The 14523-nt window shown below is 41.8% G+C and overlaps 1 protein-coding gene across 2 annotated transcripts in view; it reads right to left on the bottom strand.

The window, feature by feature from the left end:
- Nucleotides 1-57: 57 nt before the first annotated feature.
- Nucleotides 58-14523, bottom strand: part of GNB4 (G protein subunit beta 4) — a 30599-nt gene continuing 16133 nt past the window's right edge. For both annotated transcript variants that reach the window (XM_014871534.2, XM_088170987.1), the window contains exons 3-10: nucleotides 10562-10600; nucleotides 9717-9823; nucleotides 8822-8885; nucleotides 7946-8108; nucleotides 7698-7764; nucleotides 7369-7570; nucleotides 6038-6254; nucleotides 58-4873 (exon numbers count right to left, since the gene is read on the bottom strand). In XM_014871534.2, the coding sequence (XP_014727020.1) occupies nucleotides 4767-4873; nucleotides 6038-6254; nucleotides 7369-7570; nucleotides 7698-7764; nucleotides 7946-8108; nucleotides 8822-8885; nucleotides 9717-9823; nucleotides 10562-10600 (966 nt within the window). In that variant the 3' untranslated portion in view covers nucleotides 58-4766. The remainder of the gene's footprint in view (nucleotides 4874-6037; nucleotides 6255-7368; nucleotides 7571-7697; nucleotides 7765-7945; nucleotides 8109-8821; nucleotides 8886-9716; nucleotides 9824-10561; nucleotides 10601-14523) is intronic.

The following is a 14523-nucleotide window of genomic DNA, read 5'->3' as shown; positions in this document are numbered from 1 at the left end:
CAGGAACACTTTCAGGCCAGGGCTTGCTCTAATTCAACACTGACAGCTGAGCCAGGCTGGTTAAAAGCACTTGTTTATTGGTTACAATATCAACTCATGGCAACATCTTTCACTGAGCCACTGTACAAATACAAAGAAAAAGATCCATCGTGGAAAAAAAAAAGCTATAAACAAAGTTCATAGCAAGTGATTTTTTTGTCACAGGGAAGTCTTTTTTACAACAGCACTGGTAAAGAACAAATGGCACAAGTCCCTGGTTTTTTAATAGCTTAAATAAAAGCTTTAAGACTGTTTCTGAATACATACACAATCCAAAGGCAGTGCAGAATCACTTCATAATTGGTAACATTACCAAAGTTTTCCAAAGTAGTCAGCAACAAGTAAAAATAAAACAAACAAAGCTGATGAGAGATGCTGGGAACTAATGGCAAAGTAAAATTAAGCATGTTCAGAAGCACTTTGCTTTGGACTCCTTTGGATGTAATATGTACTACAAGTGTTCAGATGCTTTTATTAAAAAAAAAAAAAGAAAAAAAAAAAGAAAAACACAAAGAGAGCACCATTGTATAAGTAAAACAAAGGCTTGAAATACCTAAGACTATTCCACCGAAGTCCATATTAGTTAAAACCTAAACATACTGTGTGGTATAAGAATGTCAGGCACATGTAATCTGTTATCAGTTATATCAATTAGTAACACTGTTCACACATTTACCATAACAACACTGCATTAACATTCTGCATGTATTTTACATAACCAGCAATTGGATAAAAGGCTCTGGTGCCTCTGAAGTGTAGGAGGAGTGTGACCAGCATGCATGCCAGAGTACTGGATACACAGTGCACCATCAACCCATGCTAAGTACTTGGACAGGAAATGCTATCTCAAAACCAGCCATTCTGCTACACAACCATTGATACCAACTAGTCCAATGAGCCAAAACTCTCACCAACATCTTAAAGCACAGCACTAAACCTAGTGGAGGTGACAGTGTCCCCAGAAAGGACAGACTACAACTCTTGGAATGTTTGCACAATGTTTTCATTCCACCTTAAAGTAATTAATGTGAACTTCATCGTGGGACGAGCAGTTACACAACTGAAGGAAGGAGTCGAGTACTTCCACCCCATACATTACAGTAAGGACACACTGGGCCCTGCTGCTGCTCCAGCTCAGCTTTGCCAAGGCAAGGTCAGGCCCTGGCCTGTGGCAGGAAAAGCCTCTGTAATGCACATTCCCTTTGGAGTGGTACAAATCCTGTCAATACACGGAGCTGTCAGCTCTGCCAGCGCTGCCATGGCTCTGCAGTTCAGCACAGCACAGGACAGCAGTGCTTGGAAGGAAAAGGGCTCAGACAGATGGAACCAGGCCACATTACTGAAGTACAGGAGCAAACATCAGCATGAAGCCGCAGCAGCTTTCTGTGGTTTCCAGAATCTCAAACCACTTTCTCCACCAATAAACAGCCATCCAAGGCTACAGGGGAACAAGCCCAGGCTGGGCACTTGCCTGAAGGGAGAACTCTCTATTGCAAAGTTATATCACATTAGAAAATGCTGGCAAACTCTACCAGAATAAAATAAATCTTGTTACACAAAGCATATGGTTCTGCTTCCCAAGCCATAACAGATTGCCTTTAGAAGAGAGGCTGGGCAAGAGTTACTCTGCCACTGTTTGGCACAATGCTCTTGCTTACTCCAGTTCTGTAATGACAAAACTTACTTGAAATTCAGCTAAGGATGTAGTCTGGCTATGAACTTTTAAAGCCAGTGAAGATGTGCACACTCATGCTGCAAGACCTGCTGCATGCAAGTTTGCTGCCATGGTGCAGAGTCAGAAGTTACACAAGCTGCACACCTAGGCCCACATCAAATGCAGGCACACACCAATTTTGAAATTCAAAGCTGGGCTAAAACTTTTTAAGCAAAACCTATCAAGTGTCATTTTATTACCTTCTGTCTTTTAGGAGGAGCTTGAGCTTTTACCATAAAAGCCACCTCCACTTTAGCTGGGGCATCAACCTCCAGAGGTCCCTGCCAGTCATTTGAAGAAGGGAATGCCACAGCCTGAGTTCTGTGACATCACACAGTACCTGTGTACACTGGAATCTGCAGGCTTGAAAAATACCCCACAGCCAGGGCAGTAATGGAACAACAAACATCACCTGAGCAGGATCCATCACAGGGTCCAAAGACGCAGCAGCCGCCGATTCCCCCGTTGTGCTCAGGCCTCTCCCAGGTGTCCTGTGCTGACACCAGAACCCCTCAGAGCTGGGCTGAGCAAGGAGCAGAGGCAGGCAGAGCTCTGTGATGCTGTTGGACACTTCAGCACGTAGTTGGCATTCCTTAGGATTTATTTTAAAAGCAGCTGAATCCAAGAGGCAACAGCCATCCAACAATAACAGTGAAGTTATTTGCAGTAATACCTGTACAAGAGCCATTACCACTGTTACAGGCTACCTGAACTGGTAAGAAAAGTTATATACAGCTGTAAAATTGGTTTTGGAGTTTCACAAGTAGAAACCAGTTAATACCAGAATGTAAAAATGGCACCTGTCTTGGCAAAGGTGTTGACTAGGAAATTGGTTCAAAACACACTTCTATGGAAAAAAATTTTTTTAGAAAAAGAATATTTTCTTAAAATTCCTTAGTAACAAATTTCCAGAATGATTCACTCAAGGCAGCTGTGAGTTAAAAAAAATAAAATAATCAAGTGCACCACTAAAAAATAAACAGAGTCTGCAAGATCCCAAAGAGCTGCTCACTTAAGAGAGTTACAAGAATTCCATAATAGTTCTATAAATGCAGACAGATCACAAAGCAAAACACTGAGGAATTCCTGTGAGACACAATACAGTGGGATTTTGGTCCTATACCACAGGCTGCTGTTAGGAATTGTTCCTTCTCCAGTATAAGAAGCGCCTTTTTCTTATTTTAAAAGTGAATTTACCGTGATTGACTGGTACATTTATTGGCACCTTCATCATTATAGACATGGCGAGTTTACAGGCACAGTCTGAAAGTAATGAAATTTTTAAAATGTCAGAAACTTGACAAAAGTCATCTCAGCCAGAAATCCATTTTGATATACTATAGGATTCTGGGCCCCTCTCTTTCCTACCTGACCCAGAGACATCCAGACTCCCCATCAGTTCCAATGAATGATGATTAACATCATCTTCCAACCTGGTGATTTAAAATTCACGTTATCTTTAAAAGAAGTCACTTAAGAGAAGCCAATAGACTTAATCCCCCATTTCAAAATAGCCACAGATTCCCAAAGGAACATCCACTGTGAGTGCAGACATGCTACCAGGCACCAAGAAGTTAAGCAACCTCCCTGGGCAGTTTCAAATGGGCATCAGTCACATGATTTTCCTGTCTCTGCACTGAACTGTACTTGGTGAGATTTCTAAGCAACTGACATCAAAATCAGAATCAAATTATGAAAGGAGCAGAAATGGCTATTTACAGTGCTGGAGCTGCAGAACATCTGGCATCTCAAAGTCCCCATGGCACAGCCCTCAGTGAGCACACAGAACAAGCACATATCCTCAAGGTTATCCTGGGAGGTTTTCAGGGGTCACACAGGTGCAGTTAAGTTACACAATTCCTTTGGTAATTCACACTGCACAGGACTGACAACAAGCACTTTTGGCTGTGGTGTGCTTTGGCAACCCCTGAATTTGGAGAGGAATTACAAGCAATTAACTGCACAGTTAAATCCTCTTTAGGAATTTAAGCAAAGTCCTCCTGAATTTCTCAGTTGGTGTGGAAGGAGCAAGCTCTGCACACTGCTCTGGGCTCTGAGCAGCAGCCAAGTCACTGTGAGTGCAGATCAGCTGGAGCTTGGGAGGAGCCAAACCCACAGGTTTGGCCAGAGCTGAGCTGGCCACAGCACTTGGCCACTTGGCTTCTGTACCCACAGACTGCATGGAACAACAGATGCAAAAACCTGCAGGGAGGAAGCTAAAACGTCTGGATTTCTTTTATTTTCCAATTATTTCTGCTGTTGGTGCAAGTCTACCTGGCATTAACTCCTTGGTGTTTGGAGGTCATGACTGCCAATGGATGAACCAGGAACCACTGGCTTGAAGGAAGAACCCCCCTGATCAAAAATAGGCAAGCAGGTCAAGAAGTGAGTAAGGCGGTAGGTATTGACTGGGAGTCTCCAGGGCCTTTAAAAAAAATTTAAATGCCTTCCATTACAAAAAACACATACATACCATTGGCTTCACTTTATCTACAGTAAATTCACAAAAACATTTAAAACAGCAATCTAGTTCACCCACTACAAAACTCAGAAGTGACATCTCAGGTTAAAAGTAAAGCTATAAATGTAGTTCCTTAAAAAATGCAAATGTATTTCTTTACATACAGACAAATGTTACATGATTGGCTGCTATAATGTGTATATTCTGTTATGTACAAAAAAAAAAAGTACAGGATTAGCAGACTGAGCACAAGCAAAAACCCTTCAATGACAGTCTAACCAAACCACCAAAAACAAAAAGACTGGCTCTTAGTTTGTCGGTCACCATGATTATGTGTGCTGGCCCCTTTTAAAAAGTCAGTGATTTCTTCCCCCCTCCCCTATTTCTTCACTTGATTTTTTTTTTCTAGTTTACAGAAAGCCTTTTTGTGTAATAATCAGTGAATAGAAAAACTTCACCTGCAAATACAAGGTAGAAATGTTATTTCACAGCTATAGGCTGCAGCATTGATCTCTCCAGATCTCAAATGGAGAATGTACATTTGGCTCCCAGTTAATTCCAGATTCTGAGAAAACTGTCCCAAGACCCTGTAGCTACAGCCATGCCGTCATCAGTAACACCTAAACAGCTGACACGGTTGTCATGGCCAGCCAGGACACCTGGAAAAGAAGAAGCAATGGAAGTTTAGTGTCTGCAAGATGTCAAGCACTTCAGTTGTTACTTTGTTCTCCCAGGTAAGTCTTAAATGTACTAAAAAAGATGCAATGCAAGACCTTAATTCTCTTTTTGTCTTTACTCTGAAGAACCACATAGACTGTAACAGCCTTATAAAAAAAAAATAAGGTATGTAAAAATATCTATACACAATATTGCCTCCATTTTTCTCTCTGCTCTTATGACTTCTCCTTCCTGTCCCATAGAAATCCTTCTCCCTCATCAGGCTCTCTATGGTTTTCCCCTGTTTTATACACTGCTGGTCACAATTTGAGCCATCAAGCACTTCCAAAATCCAATGTGATATCTCCTGACAAAGCCCTGAATGCATTAACTACCTTAAGTTTCCCAAGTTTTGCAAACCGTAGGGATTACAAATCCCCCACATATTGTAACAAACAGAAGAGCAGCACTAGCCTGCCCCTTTTCTGCTTTGGTTCTGTTTTCTCTCTACCTCTCCTTGTCTTTGTCTGCTCTCCCAAAGTTTTCCATCCAGGTCTAGCAGAACTAAGGAGAAGGATCTATTTTCAGTCTGAACAGCAGAACTGATGTTCAGAACTGAACCAGGCCCAAGCATTTAAGTTACAGTAAGAAGTGAGAAAGAAATAGCTGTGCTATAAACATGCTGTGTCCTGACAAAAGTGACAGATTCAAGGACCAGAAGTTTCCACTTTCCCTCTCTGCCAACAGCAGGGAATGCAAAGCAAAAAGACTCTTGTAGGTACATCTGAATAACTTATGGGCCACTCATGGGTGCAAATGTGTAATTCTGCACTACTTCAGTGAAATATATTTTCTGTAGATGCAATTTTGGAGGGCATTCCTCAGCCTCAAGAGCTGGGATCTCCCAGCACAGAGATCTGTAAAGCCCAGGAACAGGCCTGTTCTCCTGACTCATCTACTGCTCACATAACAGAGATGGAGCTGAGATGCAGTGTAACTTCTGGAAGACACAACCAAATGCAGTAACAGGATGCCATTTCAAGAGAAAACAGCATCAGAAGGAATCAAGCAGATTCCACACCAGCAGCACCAGCACTGGCAATGCCCTGGCTCTGCGTCGTGCAGAGATTTTGGCTGTGCAGGGCTGCCAGCAGTCGTGCCCTCACCTGCCCTCTCCCCTTTGAGGGTGTCCCACACGTTGCAGTTGAAGTCGTCGTAACCCGCGAGCAGCAGGCGCCCGCTCTTGGAGAAGGCGACGGAGGTGATGCCGCAGATGATGTTGTCGTGGGAATACATCATCAGCTCCTGGTCCGCCCGCAGGTCAAACAGCCGGCACGTGGCATCGTCAGAGCCCGTGGCAAACGCGTGGCCGTTGGGGAAAAACTGCAAGGGTTCATGGAGACACCGAGAAAACGCACTGGTCATGCCTCAGCTGAACAACATCACACCATTATTGTACCGGGCAAAGGCAGAAATATCCGCGTGCTGAAAAATGCGTGTACACAGCTACTCAAGGGAACACCTCTGGAACAGTACTGGGGACACCTGAGTGACTGGAATGGTAGCCAGGCAGTGGCTGCGTGTGTGCTGTAACAGGAGTCACAGGGGATGCCACTGACTCCTACAAAACAAAGCAAACCCCAGCTCTGCACATCCTGGCTGAAGTGGAACACGGTGTTCCATCCTGAGCTGGTCAGCCAGTTTGGCTCAGCCAAGACAGAGGACTGCAAACAAGCAAATCAATTTCCTAAAAAAAACTACTCCAAATCTGAGTTATTCTCTCAACAGCAATATTGATTGAAATGGGAATGGAGAGAGCCCAGCACATCTCAGGGTCCAGGTCTAAGTATAGGAACTGCATTTTTGTACTGGTCATATGTTTGGTATTTTCTCAGCCTTAACAATTTTTCATGTTTATCAAAAACAGATGCAGCTTCAACTTACATTTCTTTCTCTATTTACCAGAGCCTGGATCTTGCAGATCAGAACATAGTGTTACTATGACAGAGGGGAAATATAATCCAGTTTCTAAATATTACCACATTATTCCAGGGAATATTCAACATCAATACTGATTTTAATTGCCTTCCAGGGTATTTCACTGAAAGCTCTTTTAGTTCAACAAAAAACTTTACGAAGAGGATGCTTGGCTGTGTTGCACCCTCTCAGTATATTGATTAAATATACTGCCACACTTCAACAAGTTTCCCTAGTCAATTCTTTACTTCTTACAAAAAGTGATGCCTCAGTTACTGAATAAAAACACAGGTGAAACTATTCCAGGAACTGCATCACAGATGATGGCAATAATAATTCAGTTACAAAGTAGATTGTAAGTTATTATACAACCTTCTCCATTGCACACAATTTTAACATTCTCTACCCTAACTAATTGATTTTAAATCAAGGTAGCTCAGTAGACTCTAAACTGAATTCATGCAAATGTAGCCTTTGTCCTCCCCCTTTCTTCCCACGTGGAAAGAGGAGGATCACTTACACAAACTGCATTAATGTCTGACACGTGCCCTGTGAAGGACTGCCTGCACATTCCATCACGGATATCCCAAAGCTTTGAGGAGGCATCGCAGGCACCCGAGACAAAAGTCCTCATGTCTGGACTCAGAGAGAGGCTCATCACATCTCCAGTGTGCCCAGTGAACGTGGTGGTCTGCTGGCCAGTTTCAATATCCCACAAAGCACTGCAGATGAAGTTAACACAGTGTCATTATATCAGAGTTCAAGTTTTAAATACAAATTAAGGCACTGGAGAGGAAAAAAAAAGGAAGAAAGAAGGTGGGGGAAGGCCAACAGAGCTCAAAAACTCACCAAGTGGTGTCTCCTGAGCTAGTGACAATTTGGTTGTCATCTAGGAAGCGACAACAGGACAAGTATCCTAAAAACAAAACAATTGTGTAAGGTTTTGACCCAGGAGTAATGATTGAAGGTTCAAATGCAAGAACAGCATCCAGATTCTCTCCCAGCCAGTCCATAACCAGCACAAGCACTGCCAGCCCGAGGCAGGACAGTTTGTTTCCCTGGTGCAGTGGCAGCAGGAGAAGCAGAGCATGGCTGACCTGTGTGCCCCGGCAGCTCCCGGCTCACGCGCACGTTGCCCTCCCTGGTTTTCAGGTTGTAGATGGAGCAGATGTTGTCCAAGCCCCCGCAGGCCACGTAGTTACCAGAGGGAGCATAGGCACAGGTCATCACCCAGGAGGACCTCAGGGGGATGGCATGCATCTGCAGAGACACACAGCTCCTGGTCAGAGCACACCAGCACCAGGGGCACCCCCAGAGCCAGTAATGGGGTTTACAACATCCCATCCAACTCACTGCACTGCACACACCCACACCTCCTGGGCTGACAGATACCTGCAGGGCACATTCACAGACCTTCACTGAAATTACAGTACCTTATTTCATAGCAAAGCTATGGTACACTTAAACATTTACAATGTTTGTTCATTCTAGTTAAGATTTCTCTGTCCTGCTTTTTTACATCTTTAAACTATGGGTTGTAAGACAGGATGGTTGTCCCCATGGAGACTGCACAGTTTACAGAAGCACAGCTCCACTCCACACCACCTAAGCTTTTCCCTAACAGTTGTTTTTCCAAACCCAAAGCACTCTTGTAAATTCTGAGGTTGTGTATTTCTATAATTCAAAACCAATTTTGAATTAGTTTTAGAAGCAACACCACACACAGAGCTACAGCTACTGTACTAGAAAAGTAAGAGTGAAAATGTTACACATTATTATGTAATTAACTATTGCCTCAGAGACAACCTACAACACATCTCTAGTGCTCACCTAGCCATGAAAGGAACAAAAAGAGATTGAATGAGAAAGACTGCTTTTGATTTTTGACTTGCAACCATGGTAAAAAACAAATATAAGCCCATTCAAACACACAAGTTATACATGAATTATTGATAAGGATTATAAATAACTACCTTATTTGTTGTATAACTATCCCAAATAATTAATTTTCCATCTTGAGAAGCACTCACTAGTAGCCTAAATATGAACACAAAATAAAATATGTTAATAAGAAACAAACAAAAAAATCTCAAAATAGACATACATCATACATGATTATCAAGTGATTCATAAGTTTCATAATTTTTTTATTACCCTCTACTTTTTCATTTTTATTAGAGTGGTGCATTTGTTGGAAAAAGTCTGCAAAGATCTAGATCACCTGACTGAGGAATGCCATGGGGACTCGTGATTAAAAATGAACACAAATGAAAACACATTTTATGGATTCTCTCCACAACTGCTTTGATTATTCATGTAACTACACAGTTACACGAAAGCAAATAAGGAATTTAGGCAGAAATAAATCTTGAGAACAGATTCTAGATTAATTCCTCTCTGGAGGACATGATACAGAGCAGACCACGAGGCAGTGTTTACACCTCACCATCAGCTGCTCTGAAGACAGCAAAACAAAACTCTAAGTTACTTTTCCCACTATGTACAAAAGTATCTTGTTTTCAATGAAATAAAAGTTTGTCAGTAAAGTTTCCAAGTCCCTACCACAAAAGTTACATAATTACTTAACATCTTGCAAAGTACAATATACAACATTACAAAAAATACGCCTCATCACATATTCTCTTGCTTCAACAGACTCAAAAACTTCAGTTAAAAGTGAAAGAAGGAGAAGGTAAAATATCTATGGCAAGAACAGGCGAAGTACCTCTTCTCTGAACCCCCACGAGTGGAGTTCTGTGATGCCCTGAAGGGCACAAACACCATTCCATGAGGCTCCCAGGACCTGACACTAAACTGCAGGTGCCAGTGTGACCTGCAGCCGTGCACTGGCAGCTCCCCTGTACAAACCTGGAGTCGGATCCCCAGTGCATGGCATAGATTTTGGCTAAGTGACCTCTGAGCGTGCGCCGGGTTCGCATTTGGATCCGACCCACGGAGTCCAGACTTGTTGTGATCTAAAAATAAACAAAACAAACCCCTGAGATACTGGAAACTATTTTTAATGCACAAGATAACAAAAATACATTTGAACTTTGATAGAGTAGTATCTATCTTGGCACACAACAAAAACCATTAAAAAATAGGATACTGGTGTACACCCAGCAACACCGACACAAACAACAGATTTTACAGCAGACAGACATAACACCCTTCACAGTGGCTACTAGGAAATTTCAGGAAGCTCCTTTCAAATACTTCTACCTTATACTAGGACTATTTCAGATTATTAAATCTCAAAGTTTTCAATTTAAACCAATGAAAGAAAATGCTCCAGTATTTGCTGCACTGTTACTTTTTAAAGCATTTAAAAAGTAAATGCTTTTTAAAAGTAAAGTACTTTTTAAATGCAAGATAATCCTGTTTCCAAAAAACTGCTAAAAGATGTTTATTTAAGTTTTCTAAATATATTTAACACAATAAACATATGCTACTTAAAAGGTAAACTGGAAGCAGGATCTATTAAGATGGTGGGAGGGTTTTGACTGGTTGAGTTTTTTTGCTCTTTTGTTTATTTGGGTTTATTTGGTGGGGCTTTGTTTAACTTTAAATAACTGTAAATACACTGTACATCTCCAAAGGCTTCTTTCACTTTATTCTTCAGTTACTAAACAGGAACATGCTAGAGTCACAAACTGATATTTTTATTTTTTTTATCTCTCAAGTAATAGCCTACACAAAGAACAGGAACATACCTGAGCAAGAGTTGTGTCACTACAGGCTTTCCTGGCATCCTGAAACAAAAAATGGAACAAGCTGAATTGGAAAGGCAACACTGAGCATCAACTGAGAGGGTCTAAAGGAAAAGTAACTCTTGAGCTAAAGTTCAACACACTCAAAGCCACACACCACCACCAACTGGCATGCCAATATTCCTTCTGTCACCCTAATCTGTTTTATAGTGCAAGGAATCTAAAAAGCAATGGCACACAACGAGGGGTAGTGGAGGAAGAGGGACTTAAGAAAGGCCATGCCCCAGCAGCCTTTGAAGCTCCCTTTCTACAGACTATGGGATTCAAAGGCATTTGGAGCCGTCCTGAAGTCCCAGTGCCTACCCTTTTCCCTGTATTCCTTCCCTGGGGTGGATGTGCTTGCTCAGGGTGTGCTGAGCACAAGGGAAGAACTGATCCACCTGGAAAAGCAACCACACATTACACAGGATTAGCAAGCTCTGTGCCACAGGAGGCTCTTGCACAAATTAACCCTCTTGCTGGTTGGGAGAGGCAGGATCTGGGGAGCAGGACAGACGACAGCAGGATTACCAAAGCTTAGTGACTGTGTACTTGACACAAATTGAAGGGGAAAAATGGCCCAAAACACCCTCACCTATTTCATGGAATGGGTGGTGCTCAGATCTCCACACAGACACTCCATGGTTTTCTCCTTATCTCAGACTCTATGGACACAGGACTTGCCTCCTGCATATGACTCAACCTGACCTAGAAAACAGACTTGACTTTCATCTGCACAATTCAGAGTCCCAGACTGAACCTCTGACACAGGTGAGCTCCACTGAGCCTCACCTGCAACACTGATTGTGCAAGACCTGGTTTTAGTGCCAGCTGTGACTGCACTGCTCTCCTGCAGCTCAGGGCCCTCCCCAGAACACAGAAACAGGCACATAGCCAGCACCTCCTTCTGAGAAAAGGATTTAAACTGGCTTGAAGTTAGACAGAAACTGTGCAGCACAAGTTGAAATTAAAGTTATCAACATTCATATTGAAGGACCAGCCACAGAACCCTCTCAACTCCTGGCAATTTCTCCAACTTGTGCAACCACTGAAGCAGGCACCCAAAAACCCCCCAAAAAAGATGGTGCCTCTTCACCAGCACTTCCTGTGTCCCTCCAAAGTTGTCTGTGCAGGAATGGCAACATCCCCTTTGAGAGCAGGAGCAGAAACATTTGCTCACACATTTTGGAACTGCCTCAGCACGTTCAGACTGGGATCTTCAATTTTTTATAAGCTCTTGCTTGAGAGTTACTTGACATTGCAACTTTAACATTTCTTAAGTGCATGTTTATTTTGACCACCCTTTATAGCTCTCCTCCCAAAAAGCAAGCCTGAGAGTGGATTAAGTCATCTCAACTTATTTTTATAATGTCTGAACTGTAGAAATATTTATAAAATGTTGACGTCTGGAATCAGGAGGGGTTTAAAATACCAGAGCAGCAAATCCCTTAGCACTCAGGACTTATTTCATCCACAGGAAGAAACATACTGGATTTTAAACATGTTTGTTGATTTGTCCTGAAATAGCTGAAAATGTTCAACATAAAATGAATTCTGAATGCAGTCTGAATGAAACAAAGCATTTTTTTTCTCTTTAAGAGGATGCTATTAGCAACTCCTATTATTTGAGGCTGTCTAATACTTGCCATACAATTGGCAAAATTGCAGGAAAAAGAAAGTTTCAACAGGCTATTTTAATTCTTACCTTGAAACTGTATTTCTACACATGCATCATAACAATAATCATTAGTGTCAAAATATAAAAAAACTCCTCTCTGTAATTGCAGATTTTTCTCAGTTTGTGCAGTAGACAATGCAAAATTTGTGAGAAAAATCTAACTGCTTGATCAGTGTGCAGCGTCCAGACTTTCCTAGTACACACTTCAGATTGCAGTTTTTTCCCCAAACTACATGTATTTTTTTTAATGTAGTGTGTTATTTGTCCAAAACGTCTGGTTCAAATGACATTGTGCCAAGTAAGCAATACTTCTAAAAATCATTATCCTCAATTTCAAATTCTCACAGTGAGGACACACGTATCACATGGGAACTTCATTACAGACAGAACTAGGAATTAACTTTAACCATCAAGTCATCTGACAGCTATCTGGCAATTCATTGTTCAGTGTTCCAACTTCCTGCACTAAAAACTCCTGCAGTCTCAGGCTGTACATTGTCTGTGCACAGACCAGAGCTCCAGATGCATGGGAAGACACAGGCGCCCACATCACCTAGATATGGCAAAAATAAAATTAAAAGTCATTAAACACTTTTAAAGTATTGCAGACTGAAGTCCATTGGGGATCAACAGCTCTGCACTGCAGTTTCTACACCTTAGGACACTGTTAGGTGGACCTCACTTCTAGGCATAAAAGCTGATCTTCTGTGATTATATTGCATATGATACTGAGTATCAGACAAAACCCAAGAGTTGTCAACAACTAACGCAGCAAAATGCTAGCTATACACAAAACATCAAATGCTGACATCTCTTTTTAGGTGTGCATCAAAAATAATTCCTGAAAATAACCAGCCCAGTAGATATTCTTGGCACTTAAAAACTCCTGTTTTTCAGATCCTATACCCATCCCAAACAAAGACTGTGCAATGATTTAATAAGCAAGATAAGCAGTCATCTCTACAAATATGGAATTGCATTATTTGGTCAGAAAGTTTCATGGACATTAAGTGATCAGGAGCATTGTTAATTGCCTATTAATCTGAAGTCAGAATTAAGCACAAGGTATCCAAGCCTGCACTCATATGCCAAGAGGCAATCACCGATTGCCAGTGCTGAGCCAAGGAACTCCAAAGGTCATATAACCATGGTTACTCAGCTACATCTGATAGACCCAGTTACAAGTTTGGGTGGTAAAGTTACAAAGGAAATGTTAAATCAACCTAAAGCCACAAAATGGAGTCATTACCCAAGAGCCAATCAGATTGTTATGCTGTAAAATTTAAAAAATAAGCAAACGTTCCTGCAGCACAGTCTAAGCCCTCCAACTTGCCTGGTAGCTCTTTCTTCCCACAATGTTGCATGAAACCAGACTCACTGATTACCAAGACTGAACAAAGACTTAACTGTCTCCCCCAACACAGCATAATGATAAAGTCTTTACACAGCATGCAGAGGAAAAACTGAAAAATTATGTACCCCTTTTAGCAGTGTAATTCTGTAATAAAGCTTAAATTGGAAAAAAAAATAGTATTTTAAACTAGAAATTATTTGCATCCTCTACAGAGCTGGTGGAAGGGGCAGCCAGTGGCACAGCACTGACTACCTTGTCTTTGCACAGTGTATGAAGTGAGAACAGGACAGAGCTCTCCCTGGATGGCACTGAATGAGCAGCATCTGCCCCCAGCACAGCCCTGACACATGAAGTGTGTTCAGCACAAGGCTGACACCACCCAGCAGCCTCACACCTCGCAGGAGACACCACACAACAACTGCTGCCAGCAGATGCCACGCTAAAAAAAGCCTCTGTGCATGCAGCATATTCCAAGAAACCTGTACTCTTCACTGATAGAAATGTCTGCAAATAAGCCATTCCCATATAAATTAGATTCATGAAGGCTCCATGCTTTCAAAATTTTGATGAAAAATAAACAGACTTTGAAGATCCTTATTATACTTTACTGAAAACTGCATCACTGACATATAAATGCACATTGCAAAAGATTCCTGGAAGACTGACTGGGCATGACAGCTCGTACTTGGTTTATCTTCACTGAGTAAATACAACTGAGAAATAGCCTGTATGGGGGTATCAGCATTTAATAAAAATAAACTCAACAGGAAGCCAAGTAACATTGCTTGCAGAAACGACATCCACTCTGGAAGGCTCTCTCACTCTCCCTGCTTTAACCTCAGGCTTCTCAGGGGTCACTTCTAGCCCAGGACCAAGCTTTTCCAAGACCTTTTA

The sequence above is a fragment of the Sturnus vulgaris genome, chromosome 10 (assembly GCF_052056855.1).
Source record: "Sturnus vulgaris isolate bStuVul1 chromosome 10, bStuVul1.hap1, whole genome shotgun sequence".
Lineage (NCBI taxonomy): Eukaryota > Metazoa > Chordata > Aves > Passeriformes > Sturnidae > Sturnus > Sturnus vulgaris.
The sequence above is the reverse complement of the archived record's forward strand: the minus strand, read 5'-3'. Positions and strand labels throughout refer to the sequence as shown.